Below are 15,029 nucleotides of genomic sequence, written 5' to 3' on the forward strand. Positions count from 1 at the left end.
TGAAACCGAGGTGACAAAGTACATACCCTTTTGAGACGTTTCTTCTTCTCTTTATCTCGCCTCTTGAAGTCAAGCTAAACACAAAACAATATATCACTATGGTTGTAACAGAATATACATAATCTGTCAAAAGTAAGAAACAAGGTTTCAGCTCAGCCGTGTGTGCAAGGGGGAGGGGGGTTCGATAATTGAAGCACCCTGTTCAAGCAAATACTCTTTTTTTCAATATTTTTTTCCACAGGAGCATAACTTGACCATCCTCTATAAATTTCATTTGCCAGAGTCTGTGCCCACAGCTAAAATACTTGCACACACAACTGCATCTAACAATCATGAATAAATTAAAGACAAATATTATATAAAACAGATGTCCCATAAGATTCATGTTTAAATCTCTTGACTGCTTCATGGACATGAGAGCTTTGATTGTACGACAAGTGAATATAGGTTCATTTACTAGACCAGTAAATAAATAGATAAATACCATTTATCTCACAAGTTGTTTTAAAATGTATCGTAACAAGCAAAAGCGAGTATGATATATTTTAAATAACGAGTTGTGAGATAAATGGTATCTACATGACACAAATGTATTATTATATTCTTACATATTCTCAAGAAACAGGTTTTAAGCAAATTTTAATATCTTTTTTGACTAAAGTTATTTATAGACATTGCACTTGAGCGTCACAGACACATGAATGTCAAGTTAACTATATGTCACAGTCTAATCGATTTCCATTGTGTAGTTTTTCAATGGACATATGGCTTTGGTGATTTGGTCATCACCTAGGAGCAGTCAATCGTATGTCTTGAAACCATGTGTAACCAAAAATAACGCATGGTGTTTCCACCAACAGATGTGTAAGAAATCACTTTTAATCAGGACACATAAGTCACAATGCGTAAAAATACTAAAGGAATACTATTATCTTACATCAGTGTCTCTTCTTTTCTTGAAAATTTCATCTTCAACTTCACCCAAGTCTGAAATAGAAAAAATGCATTAAAGCATATGTTGAATAATATCCAATCACATGACAGTAGCAAGTAATTAATAAATGATTTTAAATATGCAAGCTATTAAAAATGGCTGTATGTATATTATTTGTTGCTATTCACAAACAAGAGGCCTAAACTAAGCCATATATAATAAATGAACATATACATTTGAAGAACATATGTACTATGTTTTGCTTAAATTTTATCAGCACTCCGCATATGTTTTATTTAATCAAGAGACCATATAGGTCAACTTGAATTTTAAATCAGCCTGAAATGTTAACATGTGACTGCAACTCATCAAAGAACAGGGGACAATATTTCAAAATCATGTTGATGCACCAAGAGTCCAAAAATAATTCTACAACAATATAGCCAAGTTGTGTGAACTCTCCATGTCTGGGCCTATCTAGCTCAAATCTTAAATGACAATAAATTCACTGAATTTATAAACATTACCATTACATTAAGTCTCAAGACTTTAGAGTCTTGAGTCTAGACTCAATAAAAATTTTATAAGCACTGGGCTTGACATTAAATGTTAACCAACCTTTCAACACAAGCTGTACTCTTTCAAGATTGACAACTCCACTGTCACTGATGTAGCCCTAGATGAACAGCAAATAAAACATGGGATATCATAAACTATTAAACATAAAATTCATTAATACAAACCCTGCAATTAAGAAAATGTTCACAGCAAACAACATGCCATTGAAAAAGAAACCCTGAATAGTCTACGGCAAAAAAGTGCTGTGGAGAACTAAAACCTGCATGGCAATCGTCATGGCATTGCCAATTGCCGTGGGCAATTGAAGGGGTTGTTAGTATATATAACATAAAATTAACTGATTTAAAAATAAACAAATCTAAGTTACAAATTCTTTAATTAATAAAATTTTGCTCACCCCAGTTTTGTACACAACATTTTTGTACAGTTTCACCAGCCTGTCGATTGCTCCTTCTCTGTTAATAGAAAAAACACAAAACAAATGAATTCTTCCAGATTTAACAATGTTCATTCCATAGAGGTTTCCATTAAAACAGAAAAAGGTCAGTTTCCATTAATTTACATATTGTCGATCAAGAATTAACTAGGTCTATTAGCAATATGTTTGTTAGAGCACAAAGACCTAGTTAATTCTTCAACAACAATGTGTTTGTATGCATGCATGCGATATATGTGTATAACACTAAAGCATTTTTTTATTTGTAATAATTTTAAGATGTTACCATGTTGCACTTCGTTAATGCCCAAATCATATTATTTTCATCTCACTAACATTCTGGAGGGATCAATTTGATCAAACCTTATCAACAATTTAAAATTTGAGAACTGACCATAAGACAAGCTTCCATTTTTTACATTTATAAAGTGAATTACAAAACTGTGTGCTTTACCTGATCTCCAAAGATGGCAAATGAGGAAGGAAGTCATTGCCCACAAAGAAGCACATGAACACCCAGTCATCTAGAGCCCTCTGAAATAAAACAACATTAACATTTATTATGTGTATTGATGCAGATTACTTTTCTGAACTGGTCACATCTTTTAACCTACTGGATTAATTTTTGACAAAAAACATGTTTAGTGGGTACAAGTTTACAATTTTTACTCACATATATTCACTTAAATGTTTTATAAATACATAAAATAAAGTTCATATTTGAATCAGTAAGTATTATTTTTGTGGGTTTTTTCTAATTTTTATGATATTTTATATCAGCTGATGTTGATTAAAATTAGACAAAAAAAAAAAAAAGTTGTGTTTACTTTCGGGCATTTGTGGCCAGCTGTCCAGTATTTATGTCCATTATTCCCAATAATGGTTTTCTGACCAGAATTTAAAAAAAAAAAAAAAAAAACTACAATTCATATCCCAATATTTGGTGATTTTTCGTTGTTGATAAAACGATCAAATTTATTATTAAATTAGCTGTCGATCCCTGAAAATCACTGTGATGTGCCACCATTGTTGTCAAGCCAAAATACTAGCCAAAAACCACTTTTTCAAAATTCCAGGTATAATCCATTGAAAAAAACAAATCTAAATTAACAGGAAGCTCACTTGACTTCCATTTCCTGTTACTAAATAGTTTCCAGTGAGTGTTGTGTGTAAAACAATAGGATATATGAATGTACAGTATGTCAACTGGCGTGAAGTCGGGCAAGATATCTCACCTGCAGTAGTCAGAAGGATAAACTTTTATGACAGGTTTCATCTCAAACTGAAATAATGAAGAAAAAAAAATTGGGGGGTGGGGGGGTGGGGGGAGGGGGATTAGATGAAATCTGCCAAATGCAGAATTGAAGCTCGAGTAAATTGAAACTTATACAATCACGGACAAAGTCAAACATTTGGTCATTCTAACATACAATCCTAGAGAAAACCAACTACATTTTTCCACTAGCCTCAAGGGGTCTTTGAAATATCAGTGATCAATTAAGTCAGATTGCAAAGCCTCAAAATAATAAGAAATGAAAGGAATGCTAAGTGACACCTTAGAACATATTTAAACTCCTGTTATTTGGTGCCTACAATAATTATCATAACACGTGCGTGTTAAGAGAGGAAACTTGCTGTTGCCACATAGGCTACCCCAACCAGAAAGCAGCATGGAGTCCTTCATAGACAGGACAAGTCATGAAGCAGACGGAGACAAAATCTAGTGAATCCAGTCCACGGACAGGGATCAATCCTACAACCTATCACATATCAAGAGGATCATTCTACCACAAAGGTACATCCTACATCCTTAAAACAAAGCATGTATGCTAATACAGTTATTTTTTTTTTTTAGACTTGCGGTCAATGCACAACACTGGTACTGACACTAAACACAACTCACCTCAAAATCATAGCGAAATGGTAGTCCCTCCATTACAAGTTCCTTCTCTAAATATTCTCGCAATATGTTCAGTCTGATGAAAATGAATTCAGTCTCACATCCAATTGGTTTATTAAGTTCATCAAACTGAAAAGTAAAATGAATGAAACTGTACTGTGTGACCAGTTTAACACAAAATACTTTTTATTTCATGTCCAAAAATAAGTTGTGTGTGCGTTTGTGTGTGTTGTTTTTTAAATATGTCCAAATATATATTAACTAAAAACAGGTACTTTAAAAAAAATTACAACACAAAAACTTGCTTTGTTCTATTCTAATATAAGATATTACATACTTGGCCACATTTTTCCTTGGGTATACCACAACAGTCTTTCATTTCATGACCTGGAAAGAAGATAAATCAGAATAACATGATCACCTTGATGAAAACTTTGGTATTAATGATACTGAGCATTAACTGACAAATAGTGTCCATCAGTAAGATTTGAACCTGCTGCAACAATTTGTAAAATAACAAACAAGCATTATCAGTCACTAGAATATTCATCACATGGTGGAGTCAATAATGTCTAGAAGTGAAGACATAAATAAAATATGCAAATGATTTTATTAACACATATTTACACAAAATGTGTGGTCATGCATTATCAGTCACTAGAATATTCATGACATAGTGGAGTCAATAATGTCTAGAAGTGAAGACATAAATAAAATATGCAAATGCATTTATTAACACTTATTTATACAATGTATGTTACATTATTTGCGAGGACTACATGTTGATTATGTGTTTTATAAGAAGTCAAGTTACTCACCTAACTGTCCACAGAGTTCACATGGTCGTGGCTGGTTTGGCTTGAATTCTTCACGGATGATTGTGAAATATGGCTCATGTGTTGCCAGTCCTGGATAAATATACCACATGTTAACTGTCTCAAGGTGCTTGTTTCAATATCAGAAACAATTCTAAAATTATTTACCTTCCTGAGATAACTTAATGAATTATAAAACAAAATGTACTAGGGTTTTCTATTATTATTATTCATACGGTAATATGGGTGAAAATCAGTATGGATCCATGTTCTAAAAACTTCAGAATGACATTATTTTCAGAAAGGATTAAAACTAGTTTACACAATCCTTCCAGAGTTCCAGTGAGAACCTTGTGTATTCTATTTGTTAATAGATATATTGAATGTAATTGATAACTTACCTAACATAATCAAGTCAGCTGGAAAACAAAAAGAACAAATGAATTACATTTTTACAGAACATTTACATACAAAATATACCTTGATAACGAAGTCGGTATTACTCACAATTATAAGTTAACCTTTTTCTCCCATTAATCAATTATTTTTCGATTATGGCCATCTTAATAATCCCTACACTAGCATAAAATTGGCCTTAAATTTTAAACAAATTTATTGGGTTTGGTTAATACTGTTAAGCTATTCTAGAACAGTTAAGCAAATATAATTAACTATCTGTATAGTAGAGATGTTTTAGGTTTAAAAAGCATGCTTTGTTATAAATTAATATAACACAGGGCTTCTAGATTATTCTAGTCCCACTCCCATAGCTAATGATATTTAATGTTGGGCTAGTTAATAACCAATACTGCCATGCCCGACGGCTAGTGAATTGTTTTTGGGTTAAATGTTGCAGTTAAGTATATTTTGTAAATATGATTATCCTGTGCCCACACCTAGTGTAAGTGTTTTTACGCTCTATCTCCCTCTTTAGGTGACATATCTGATTATTACTATTATTTAGTAAAATTGTATTAACTTAAAGTAAAGTAGGGCTAGTGATTTTTTAATTGTGGCTAGTAAATGTTTTAAATCACTGATCCCACGGCCAGTGGATTTTATAAAAATTCTAGAATCCCTGTATAATAGTATGTACTATATACTAAATCACTAACATTTTAGAATTATTAAACTAAACAAAAGTTAACACCACTAAAAACAAAAACAAGAAAGAACAAGATAAAATAGACAAATTTCATGACATGTCAGATCATTTGTACTTACCATCTGCTCCACATAAACAGTGATGAGTGTTTGGGTCATGATCAGGCTGACCTGAAAAATAACAAGAATTCCCTTGACTTAAATGTCTCACCCACCTTAACGTATCACTGACAGATGCAACCATAGATGTTCATCTTGATGCATGTTTTTTTTTTAGAGTTCAAATTAAAAATTTTACTTTTTTCTTTCTTTTCACAGGCATTGTGATGAAAATCTATAGGTGAAGCTGTGATTGATCTTGGGCTTGTAGTTTGTGTGAAAAATGGAGCTAAATGTAAAACATTAACATTGAGCTAAACACAAAAGTGGATACTGCTGCTGTCATGTCTATCATCAGAAAAGTAATACCGTATTACCCATATGGGCAGTGAGATGCGGGTGAATATATTTTTTATCTTTCTCTAAAAAAAGATAGAAGCTATCATTCCCCGCTAATGTCATGACATTAGTTTGGTGACGTCATCGGTTTCCTTGACTGTCAATTTGGGATCCACCAGTGTTCTGTTTATGTTGAAATCGTTTAAGCAATTTGTTCTTGTTAACAATTAAACATGCTCTAAACTAATTTCTTTCTGGTTCATTCACTTCCCACAAAAAACATCAGTTCATTATGAATGCAACCTCTCTTGCTTACATTTGATTTGTGTACCTAAAGATAGCTTTTGACGTCATTGATTTTCTTTCATGACGTCATCAGTTTCCTCAGACTTTCACGTTTTGTATATTATATAGTTTGTGTCATGTAAGAAGTTTAAAGTTTAAGTTTCTAAACTCTTTACACTATGGGTAATAAATACAATAACCCACTCGATACTCAGAATTACGGATTATCTGTCCCTCATGAAATTAATGTTGTCAGTCACTCGCTAAAGCTTGTGGCTGACAAAATTAATTTCACTCAGGACAGATAATCCGTAATAATATTCCTCGTGACTCATAAGTTATTGTCTATATCTCTCACATTTTTACTTTGTAAAGGTGAGACAATAAAAATTGTAAATTCTGAGTATTTAATAATGGATAGCAAATTTAAGCTCCACGTATTAAATGAATGAGTCATGTTGAATAACAAATTCATTAAGGTGCTAAGGTAAATGCTTCATGTTTTTCCAAATTTGATGTCTACAATAAACGTGGCCAAAACATGGACTGTGGACTTGATTTGGCCTATTTTCCAGACCAGAGGCTTGTAATATGCATTGTCCTCCAAGAATAAAATTGAGATAAAAGTATATTTAGACATCAAGTGTAATTATTCTATTGTGGAATTACCATATGTGGATTTTTGTGCAATTCATATTTAGCTAATTTAATTAATATAGTACAAATATGAGATTCAATCAAACAGTTTTTTCCCTATCGCATCACAATTCACTGTAGCATGTTTCAGTGATAGATATGTATTTCTAAAACGTTTAAATGGTAGTTGCTAATTAATTGTCAAACAGGGAACAGTATCTTTTCAAAATCTTAATTAGCAATATTTCTAGTCAGTAAAAATTTATTAGCAACTACTGTTTAATGTTTTAAAATTGTGTAGCGATATCTGAAACTTGTTTAACACTGCACTAAATGTTCCTTGTCAAATAGATTAGAAACCATCACTAATTAGAATTTTCAGAATAAAATGTTCCCCGAATCCTCAGATTGTAAAACTAACTGCACCAACCTCTCTGTTTTCTAATGTAGTCCATGATTTTGTGTTCACCCTCTCCTGGCACGTTGGCATCAGACAGGATCACCTTGATACCAGCCCACCCCGGATCGTTATTCAGCCGGTCGTGAATGTAAAACCTCAGACAGTCAGCCAGACGGAACATGAATGGGGTTCCCTGTAAATGACGAGACATTTCACATAATAACACACTGAAACATGTGATAAACATTTAGTTCACAGAGTATAAAATGCAAGTCTCTAAAGGTTTCTGTAATATTAAGATCCATTAATACCAAAAACAAACACTGGAATGATCCTAGTTTGAGTGACATTTTCTGTATCAAGCAAGTCAAATACTTAACTTCAGAGATAGGAATGAAGCTACAAATTCTTAAGATTTATCAGCATCTTGGGGAAAAAAAAAAAAGTAAATCAAAATTCCATGAGATACTTGTTATAAAACATCAGTACACAGTCATTAGATATTTAAGAACCTTGTCACATATAAGTGTAAAAAATTTGTTAATGTATTTTCTGAAACTATTTCTATGTAAAATCAAAACCCACCGGTGTGATGCAGTTACTGTCAAACTTTTCTGAAGCTGGTTTCTCTGGTGGCAACTCCATTCCTTTCACAAGAAGCTCTTCCCTTAGCTTTGTCATTTCTTCGCCTTTCTCTCTAAAAAAACAAAAACAATAATCAATGGAAGGAAGGATATGTTTTAACAAAGCACTCAACACATTTTATTTACGGTTATATGGCATAAAACATATGGTTAAGGACCACACAGATATTGAGAGAGGAAACCTGCTGTCAACACTTCATAGGCTACTCTTTTTTATTAGCAGTAAGGGATCTTTTATATGCAAACAGGATAGTACATACCACAGCCTTTATTACACCAGTTATGGAGCACTGGCTGGAACAAGACATAGCCCAATGGGTCCACCGCCGGGAATCAATCCTAGACCGATCATGCATCAATTGAAAGCTTTACCACTGGGCTATGTCCTGCCTCATAATCAATGGATACACTTAGAAAACCTGATGACATGGCAACATCACATTTCTGGAATATCCTGTCAGTACCCAATATAGTTGAGGGACACTTTTGTTAAAAATTTGTTTTGTTTTTTTTATATTTGTATTAACTAATGAAATAAACAAATGTTTTTAAATGGCTGAAAAATATATTTTTAAGTATGAGATCCAACAATTGACTTGTAACAGTAGCATTTGTTAAATGTTAAAGTAATTTAATAAATAAGTAAAGGTTATTATTAAAATAATTTTTCAATTCTACTTTTTTAAAACTTAATTAATGTACAGAGGATAATTAAAAAAACCTATTAAATAACACGCTTAAAACAGCTATAATTTCTGGGTTTGTTTTTTTTACTTGGTTTTTTCAAAAATCAAATCCAATCACATACTTTGACTTCTTAGTTAAAGTTTGTTTTGTGTAACAACACCCCTGAGCACATTGATTTATTAATCATCAGCTATTGGATGTCAAACATTTGGTACTTTCGATAGTCTTACAGAGGAAACCCACAACATTTTTCCATTTATTGCAAGGGATCTTTCATATGCACCATCCCACAGACAGGTTAGCACATACCAAGGCCATTGATATACCAGTCGTGGCACACTGGCTGGAATGAAAAATAGTCTAATGGGCCCAGCGATGGGGATCGACCCTAGACCGACCACATATCAGGCGAGCAGTTTACCACTGAGCTACTTCCCGTCCCTTGACTCCTTAGATGCTTGGAGTTGTCTAGAACTTAAGTTAACAAAAAGTCACTGAGAACAATACAAAACTTTTAAATGACACAAAACATCTATTCCAGGGTTTTTTATTTAATCAGATCAAACCACATACTGTGTCTCCTTGGATGCTCGGAATCTTCTGGAACGCTGCTGATTCATCTTCGCTCTAGGAGCCTGCAATAAAAAGTACATCATATGGACTAGAGCTATACATACAAGTTTGATGATTTTCGGAAAACAATATTAAAATATCTTTTGCAATGCTACTCTTGTTAGAAACAAAATATGAAGGTACTCATCAGAAATAAAAAAGAAAACTAATATCATTTATACTTATTTTCATGCTTATATCCAGTTAGGTTCAAGCATGCTATCCTGGCCACACACCTCAGCTATCTGGGTTGGCTGTCCTAAACAGAGGGTTAATGGTTAGTTCACAGGGTTTCTGCCAGAGGGTAAAATGGGTATGGCACCATACCCAAAACGTTTTTGCAGATTTTATTTGTTTAAGTTAACTTTCTGACAAAATTAATTACTCTTATCCAGTGTTCTCACTGCTCCATTTAAGCGGGGCGCTCCTCCCCGCTATTCCATTTTGCCGGCCTCCTTTCACGTTCCCCGCCCTCCTTTATTTTTGAGCGCCCCTCTTTATTTTCCAGCACCTATCTCCGCTATTTCCAAATGCACTTTTTTTCTACACAAAAAACAATGATCAGTCTGCACACTGAACATCAAAGGAAATGAACCGCGTTGTTTACGAAAAAGCAATTGACAAAACATTTACGACAGTTACCGTAACGTAATTTAACAGTATTTTTAACAGCCTCTATTTTGTCCAATATCTGTATCCATTTGTATGTTTGATAGACACAATAAAAGTTATATTTTATGTAAGCAATGAAAACATTTTATTTTTTACGGATTCGGCAATCTCCGATTGAAAAAAAACCCTATTTGGCGCCATATTTGTCATGTGATCAGAACAGTCATTCTGTCTTTTGTTTCCACTAACTATCGTTTTATATTTTGTCCTCAGTTGCAGATATAATTGGTTGAAACCTATTGATTTTTACTTTCTGTTATTCTGTTTATTCAGCAGTTCTTTATAAAATATTGTAAACTTTTCATATGAATGCTTATAAAAACAACGGTAGTGGTAGTGTTTATCATTAAAATCATTTATCTTGAGTGCCAAATAATATATACACTGCCTTTACTAAAACGAAACTGGCGATAATATTTTATCACAGCGATCAATTCATACGATGAAGATGGAAATAAAAAAATGTATCTGACATTAGGAGATCATTTTACAAACATCTTTATTGTTTTTCATATATCTTGAAATCTTTATTAAAAATAACAATATTAAAACTTTGATCGGTTCAGCAAAACTGGAACTGCCCGTGAATGTCAGACCGATATCATCTTCGGTTCAATTAAAAGACGAGTTTTTTTATAAACCCCTTTGCACTTTTTTGTAGGCAAAATAAGGAGTACCGTATATTGCCGTGTATTAGTGGACTTTTGAAGTCTAGAAACACTTTCCAAAAGAAGAGTCGGCTTATACACGGAGGCAACAAATTGGAGCATAAAATTTCGATCTCAAATACTCCCGACCGTGACTTACAAATTTTGATCAGACCCTTAGCCTTTTCACAGATTATGTAACAATAATTTGTGCACAGTATAAATAAAACACCCCATCATGCAATATTATGCAGTTTTTTGTTCTTGAATGCAATATAAGTTTGATGAATAATAATAAAAAATTACTTGTTTTATTGTTATTTCAATGGTAAAAACGTATTCTTTCCAATTGTCCGCCATCTCTGTTTGACCTGTGCTGGGACCAATCTTTCATATAGCAAGTTTAAGATACAAAACGGTGTTTTTTCTTCAAACAAGTATTATATTTCTAATATTATTGTTTTGTTGGGAGGGTGCATTAAACTATAAAGTAATGCCATAAATAAATTAAGCTCATTAATAATATTACCGACTGAAAAAATAACATGAATTTCAGGATGATAATTACTCCCACTATTGTCACATGACCATACCATATACAGTGAACAGCTGCAGTCACGGATCGCATGATCTTTTGTTTGTGTGTGTGGTGAGGGATTAAACATGCCTCAATGATTTTACTTTTTGCTGTCCAGTGAATAAATTATTTATTTATGTGCAGTGATATGTTGTTACAGCTTGAATTATTTATTTTCCTGTTATGCTTTATCAATTCTAAGTTATTTTTCAATGCATGGTAGATGTTAGCATTGCCACATTGATGATTGATTGCGATCGCTATTACCGTGTTTGTAATAATTAAAGGTAAAACAAATGTAATGAACAAGAAAAGCACATGTCTATTTGTTGACAGTATTATTGAAATCGATACAACATACAGCTGGACAAAAGATGACTTCGGATTATACACAAGGCCGATGATTTTGTACTGGATATTTAGGGTCAAACTAAGAGGTCAGCTTATCCAAGGAGTCGGCTAATACACAGCAATATACGGTATGTCTTTTCTCAAAGTCTACCAAAACACAACAATATGATAACCAAACTACTCCCCCACCCCCAACCCTTTTTTTTTTGAAGGGTGTAGTGCCGATCTCCTTTAATTTTCACCCAGCAAGAACACTGCTTATCATTACTGTATGATTTTCTTAACCCTAACCCTACATGTAACCCATTTTCTTTTTGGGGGAGGCCCCCAAACAGCCGGTTGACCAGGGCTTGCGCTGTCGGTAGCCAAATTAGCCATTGGCTAATTTTTACCAAAAAATTGCTAATAAAATTTGCAAGTGGCTAAAATTTTGGCTAAGCCATTTTCTGTCTTCTGATGTGAACAAACGGTTACATAATCTACCCGACACCTCAAACATAATAATACCAAATATTCAATTAGCGTAATGGCGATCTCACGACCGGTAAGAAAAATGGTGTCATGCAGAATTCAGCGTAGGCCTTATAATGTTCGCTTATTTTAATAATCACGGTTATTAATTTTAATGGCATGCATTCGACATGTATGACAGCAATGTCTGGAAGATCTGTAACTTGTTATTTTTACTTTGTAAAATCTTTGAACCAAAGTAATAAAAACAGCCCGACAAAGTGTGTCAATTTTAATACACATGCCAGTTCAGGGCCGAAAGACATGTAGGCTATCTCAAGGGCAGAGTTCAGCCAGACCGAGCGAAAACAAAATGTTCGCTAGACTGGTTTGTGCACTTCACGTTAAACCAAATGGACATGACTAACACCAATCAAATAGTTCACGAACGTTAGGAAGAACGTTCGTTGGCTGAACTGAGGACAGCTCTCGGCGTGAATATACGTCACGCTTCAGAGTCAGCCGACACCTGCGTGTCAAGAGATATCGTTGCTGACATTAAACAATATGATTACGCAAAAGTAAATCTTGATGTAAATTTGTAGAAAAACAATAGTTGTTTGCATCAATGAATACCTAACTGCAGTTTTTGTTTATTCCTTTGTCTTTGTTAATTTCGTACCCATGGTCGAGAGCACGCATGCAGATCGCTATAGCGGGAAATGAACATGCAGTATTTATACAAATTGCAGTTAATTGTACACTGAATAAAAGTAGTTTACAATAATCATATTTGTGAGATAATTTTAGCTATAAATTTGTAAGACTGTGAGGTGACATTTAATAAGTTAGCTGGATTTTAAAAAGACCGTACATTTTAATTTTATTAACGGTTTTGTTTGGGTTTTGGGGTTTTTAAAAAAATAAATGGAGTATACTGTGAAGTCAGTATTCTTAGCCGAGGTATTTTGCAACCAGAAATCACAAGCATTTAACACAACGTTGAAATCAACAGCAACAACATGGCACAAATTATGAGAATTTTTGGGGTGGGGAACTGATGGGTAACTTAAAAAAAACAAAAAAACAATTCAAATTAACATAAAGATTGCTATTTAAAGAAATAATGAGCTCTATATAAAAAAAGCTCTCAAATTTTTATTTGGGAAAAAAGGAAGAAAGAAAAAACAACTACCCTCAATAAACATCCACCCACCCCCATATTTCTGTATGTTTGTTAATTTATTGTCATAGGTCTTAGAAGTGGGGGTGGGTGTATGGAGTACTGGCTTCGAACTCTGAAGATAATGCATAACCCCATCCCCACCGCACCCCCCTCCCGCTGAAAAATCGAAGTAATATATTAACTGCCCCTACCCCAATTGAGGTTTTTTTATTCCTATTTATTTCAGTTTGTAAACAATTAGCTGAAAAAGATACATTTTCATATTCATATATAAATACTCTATACAGTACTGCGTAAAACAAATTTGGCTAAAGTATTTTCAATATGGCTAATAAAAATTCCATTTGGCTAATATTTTGGCTACAGGTATTTTTGATCCAGGGTGAGCCCTGGTTGACTATGGTTGCATTAAATTCCATAGCATCATACTGGAAAATTCTTTCTGGCAGAAACACTGAGTTGTTAGTAGTTTGTGACAGAGAAGTCAGTGTTACACATAGTCATTAAAACTTGCTCTAGGTGGAAGCTGGTATCGGGCTGTGAACCCAATACCTACCAGCCTTATGTCTGATGCTGGTAACTAATATTAAAGGACCTTCTCCATTTAAATATTTTTTTATTATAATTGTGTCGAATAATTATCCTTTGCTTGAAATATTATTCTATACATATCAGTGTGCACATTTATGGAAGCTATAGAAAGGTTTTTGGAGCCTGTACTGGTACACACTAAAAAAGTGGCAATTTGCCTACAGACAGTGTGGGAACCCTATAGCATGATCAAGACTAGCATTTTTTTTTTTTTTACAGACAAAGCATAAATGTTACAGCTTCGATTACAGCACTGGCAATCAGCAATTTTCTGTTACTTTTTTATTATTAAATTTTTTTGGTAATACTGACAAATTAAATTCCTCTTACACATTAACTGCAGAATTGCCATGGAGATTTTTTCACGGCACATATTATGTGTTGTGACCATTCCCTTAATTGTCAGGGTTGTATTGCACACTATTTAAATGTTAGATTTAGATAAGCACATATTATTGTAAATATTCTCAGGAAAGAAGACCATTATTGAGAGAACAAAGCTTTTCAAACTGCTAGTAGAAAATAAATCCACACGAAACTTTAAGATAGATATTAACATAAAACATACCACTCCATCAATGGCCATATACAGAACTTTCCTAGGTCGCACAATGGAATAGATTCTGTCAATGTATTCAAATATCAGAACCATCATCTCATCCTCGTTCTTGGGAGCAGGTCTGCAATAGATTCAGATCAAATGAATTCTAGAAATCAATTACTAATAATCAATACAATATGAAAAAAAAGACCGTATATGACCATTACTTAAATGTATATTACTTTACAAATGTTGAAGAATTATCTAAATGAACACCTATGAACATCCATTTATTTAAGTCAATAACACTGGTAAATAACAGATCTCCACATGAAAAACAATTGAGGGGACTGATTGCTTACTCCCCCTCCACTGTTTCTACCAGAAAGAAATTTTTTGAGTATGGCGCTATGGATTTGAATGCAAACAGTTAACAGAGGGTATGGGGGGCCTCCCCTAGAAAGAAAATGGGTTAAGTTTAGGGTTATGGTTAAGAAAATCATACAGTAATGATAAGAGTAATTAATTTTGTCCAAAAAAAAAT

The 15,029-nt window shown here is 33.5% G+C and overlaps 1 protein-coding gene across 2 annotated transcripts in view; it reads right to left on the reverse strand.

Moving 5' to 3' along the window:
• Positions 1-15,029, reverse strand: part of LOC121371569 (5'-3' exoribonuclease 2-like) — a 52,846-nt gene that overhangs the window by 22,481 nt on the left and 15,336 nt on the right. For both annotated transcript variants that reach the window (XM_041497566.1, XM_041497565.1), the window contains exons 3-16: positions 14,513-14,624; positions 9,432-9,493; positions 8,113-8,224; positions 7,558-7,720; positions 5,889-5,939; positions 5,066-5,083; positions 4,668-4,757; positions 4,187-4,236; positions 3,853-3,978; positions 2,404-2,483; positions 1,911-1,968; positions 1,553-1,610; positions 938-987; positions 27-74 (exon numbers count right to left, since the gene is read on the reverse strand). In XM_041497566.1, coding sequence (XP_041353500.1) covers positions 27-74; positions 938-987; positions 1,553-1,610; positions 1,911-1,968; positions 2,404-2,483; positions 3,853-3,978; positions 4,187-4,236; positions 4,668-4,757; positions 5,066-5,083; positions 5,889-5,939; positions 7,558-7,720; positions 8,113-8,224; positions 9,432-9,493; positions 14,513-14,624 — 1,078 coding nt within the window. The remainder of the gene's footprint in view (positions 1-26; positions 75-937; positions 988-1,552; positions 1,611-1,910; positions 1,969-2,403; positions 2,484-3,852; positions 3,979-4,186; positions 4,237-4,667; positions 4,758-5,065; positions 5,084-5,888; positions 5,940-7,557; positions 7,721-8,112; positions 8,225-9,431; positions 9,494-14,512; positions 14,625-15,029) is intronic.

The sequence above is a fragment of the Gigantopelta aegis genome, chromosome 4 (genome assembly GCF_016097555.1).
Source record: "Gigantopelta aegis isolate Gae_Host chromosome 4, Gae_host_genome, whole genome shotgun sequence".
Lineage (NCBI taxonomy): Eukaryota > Metazoa > Mollusca > Gastropoda > Neomphalida > Peltospiridae > Gigantopelta > Gigantopelta aegis.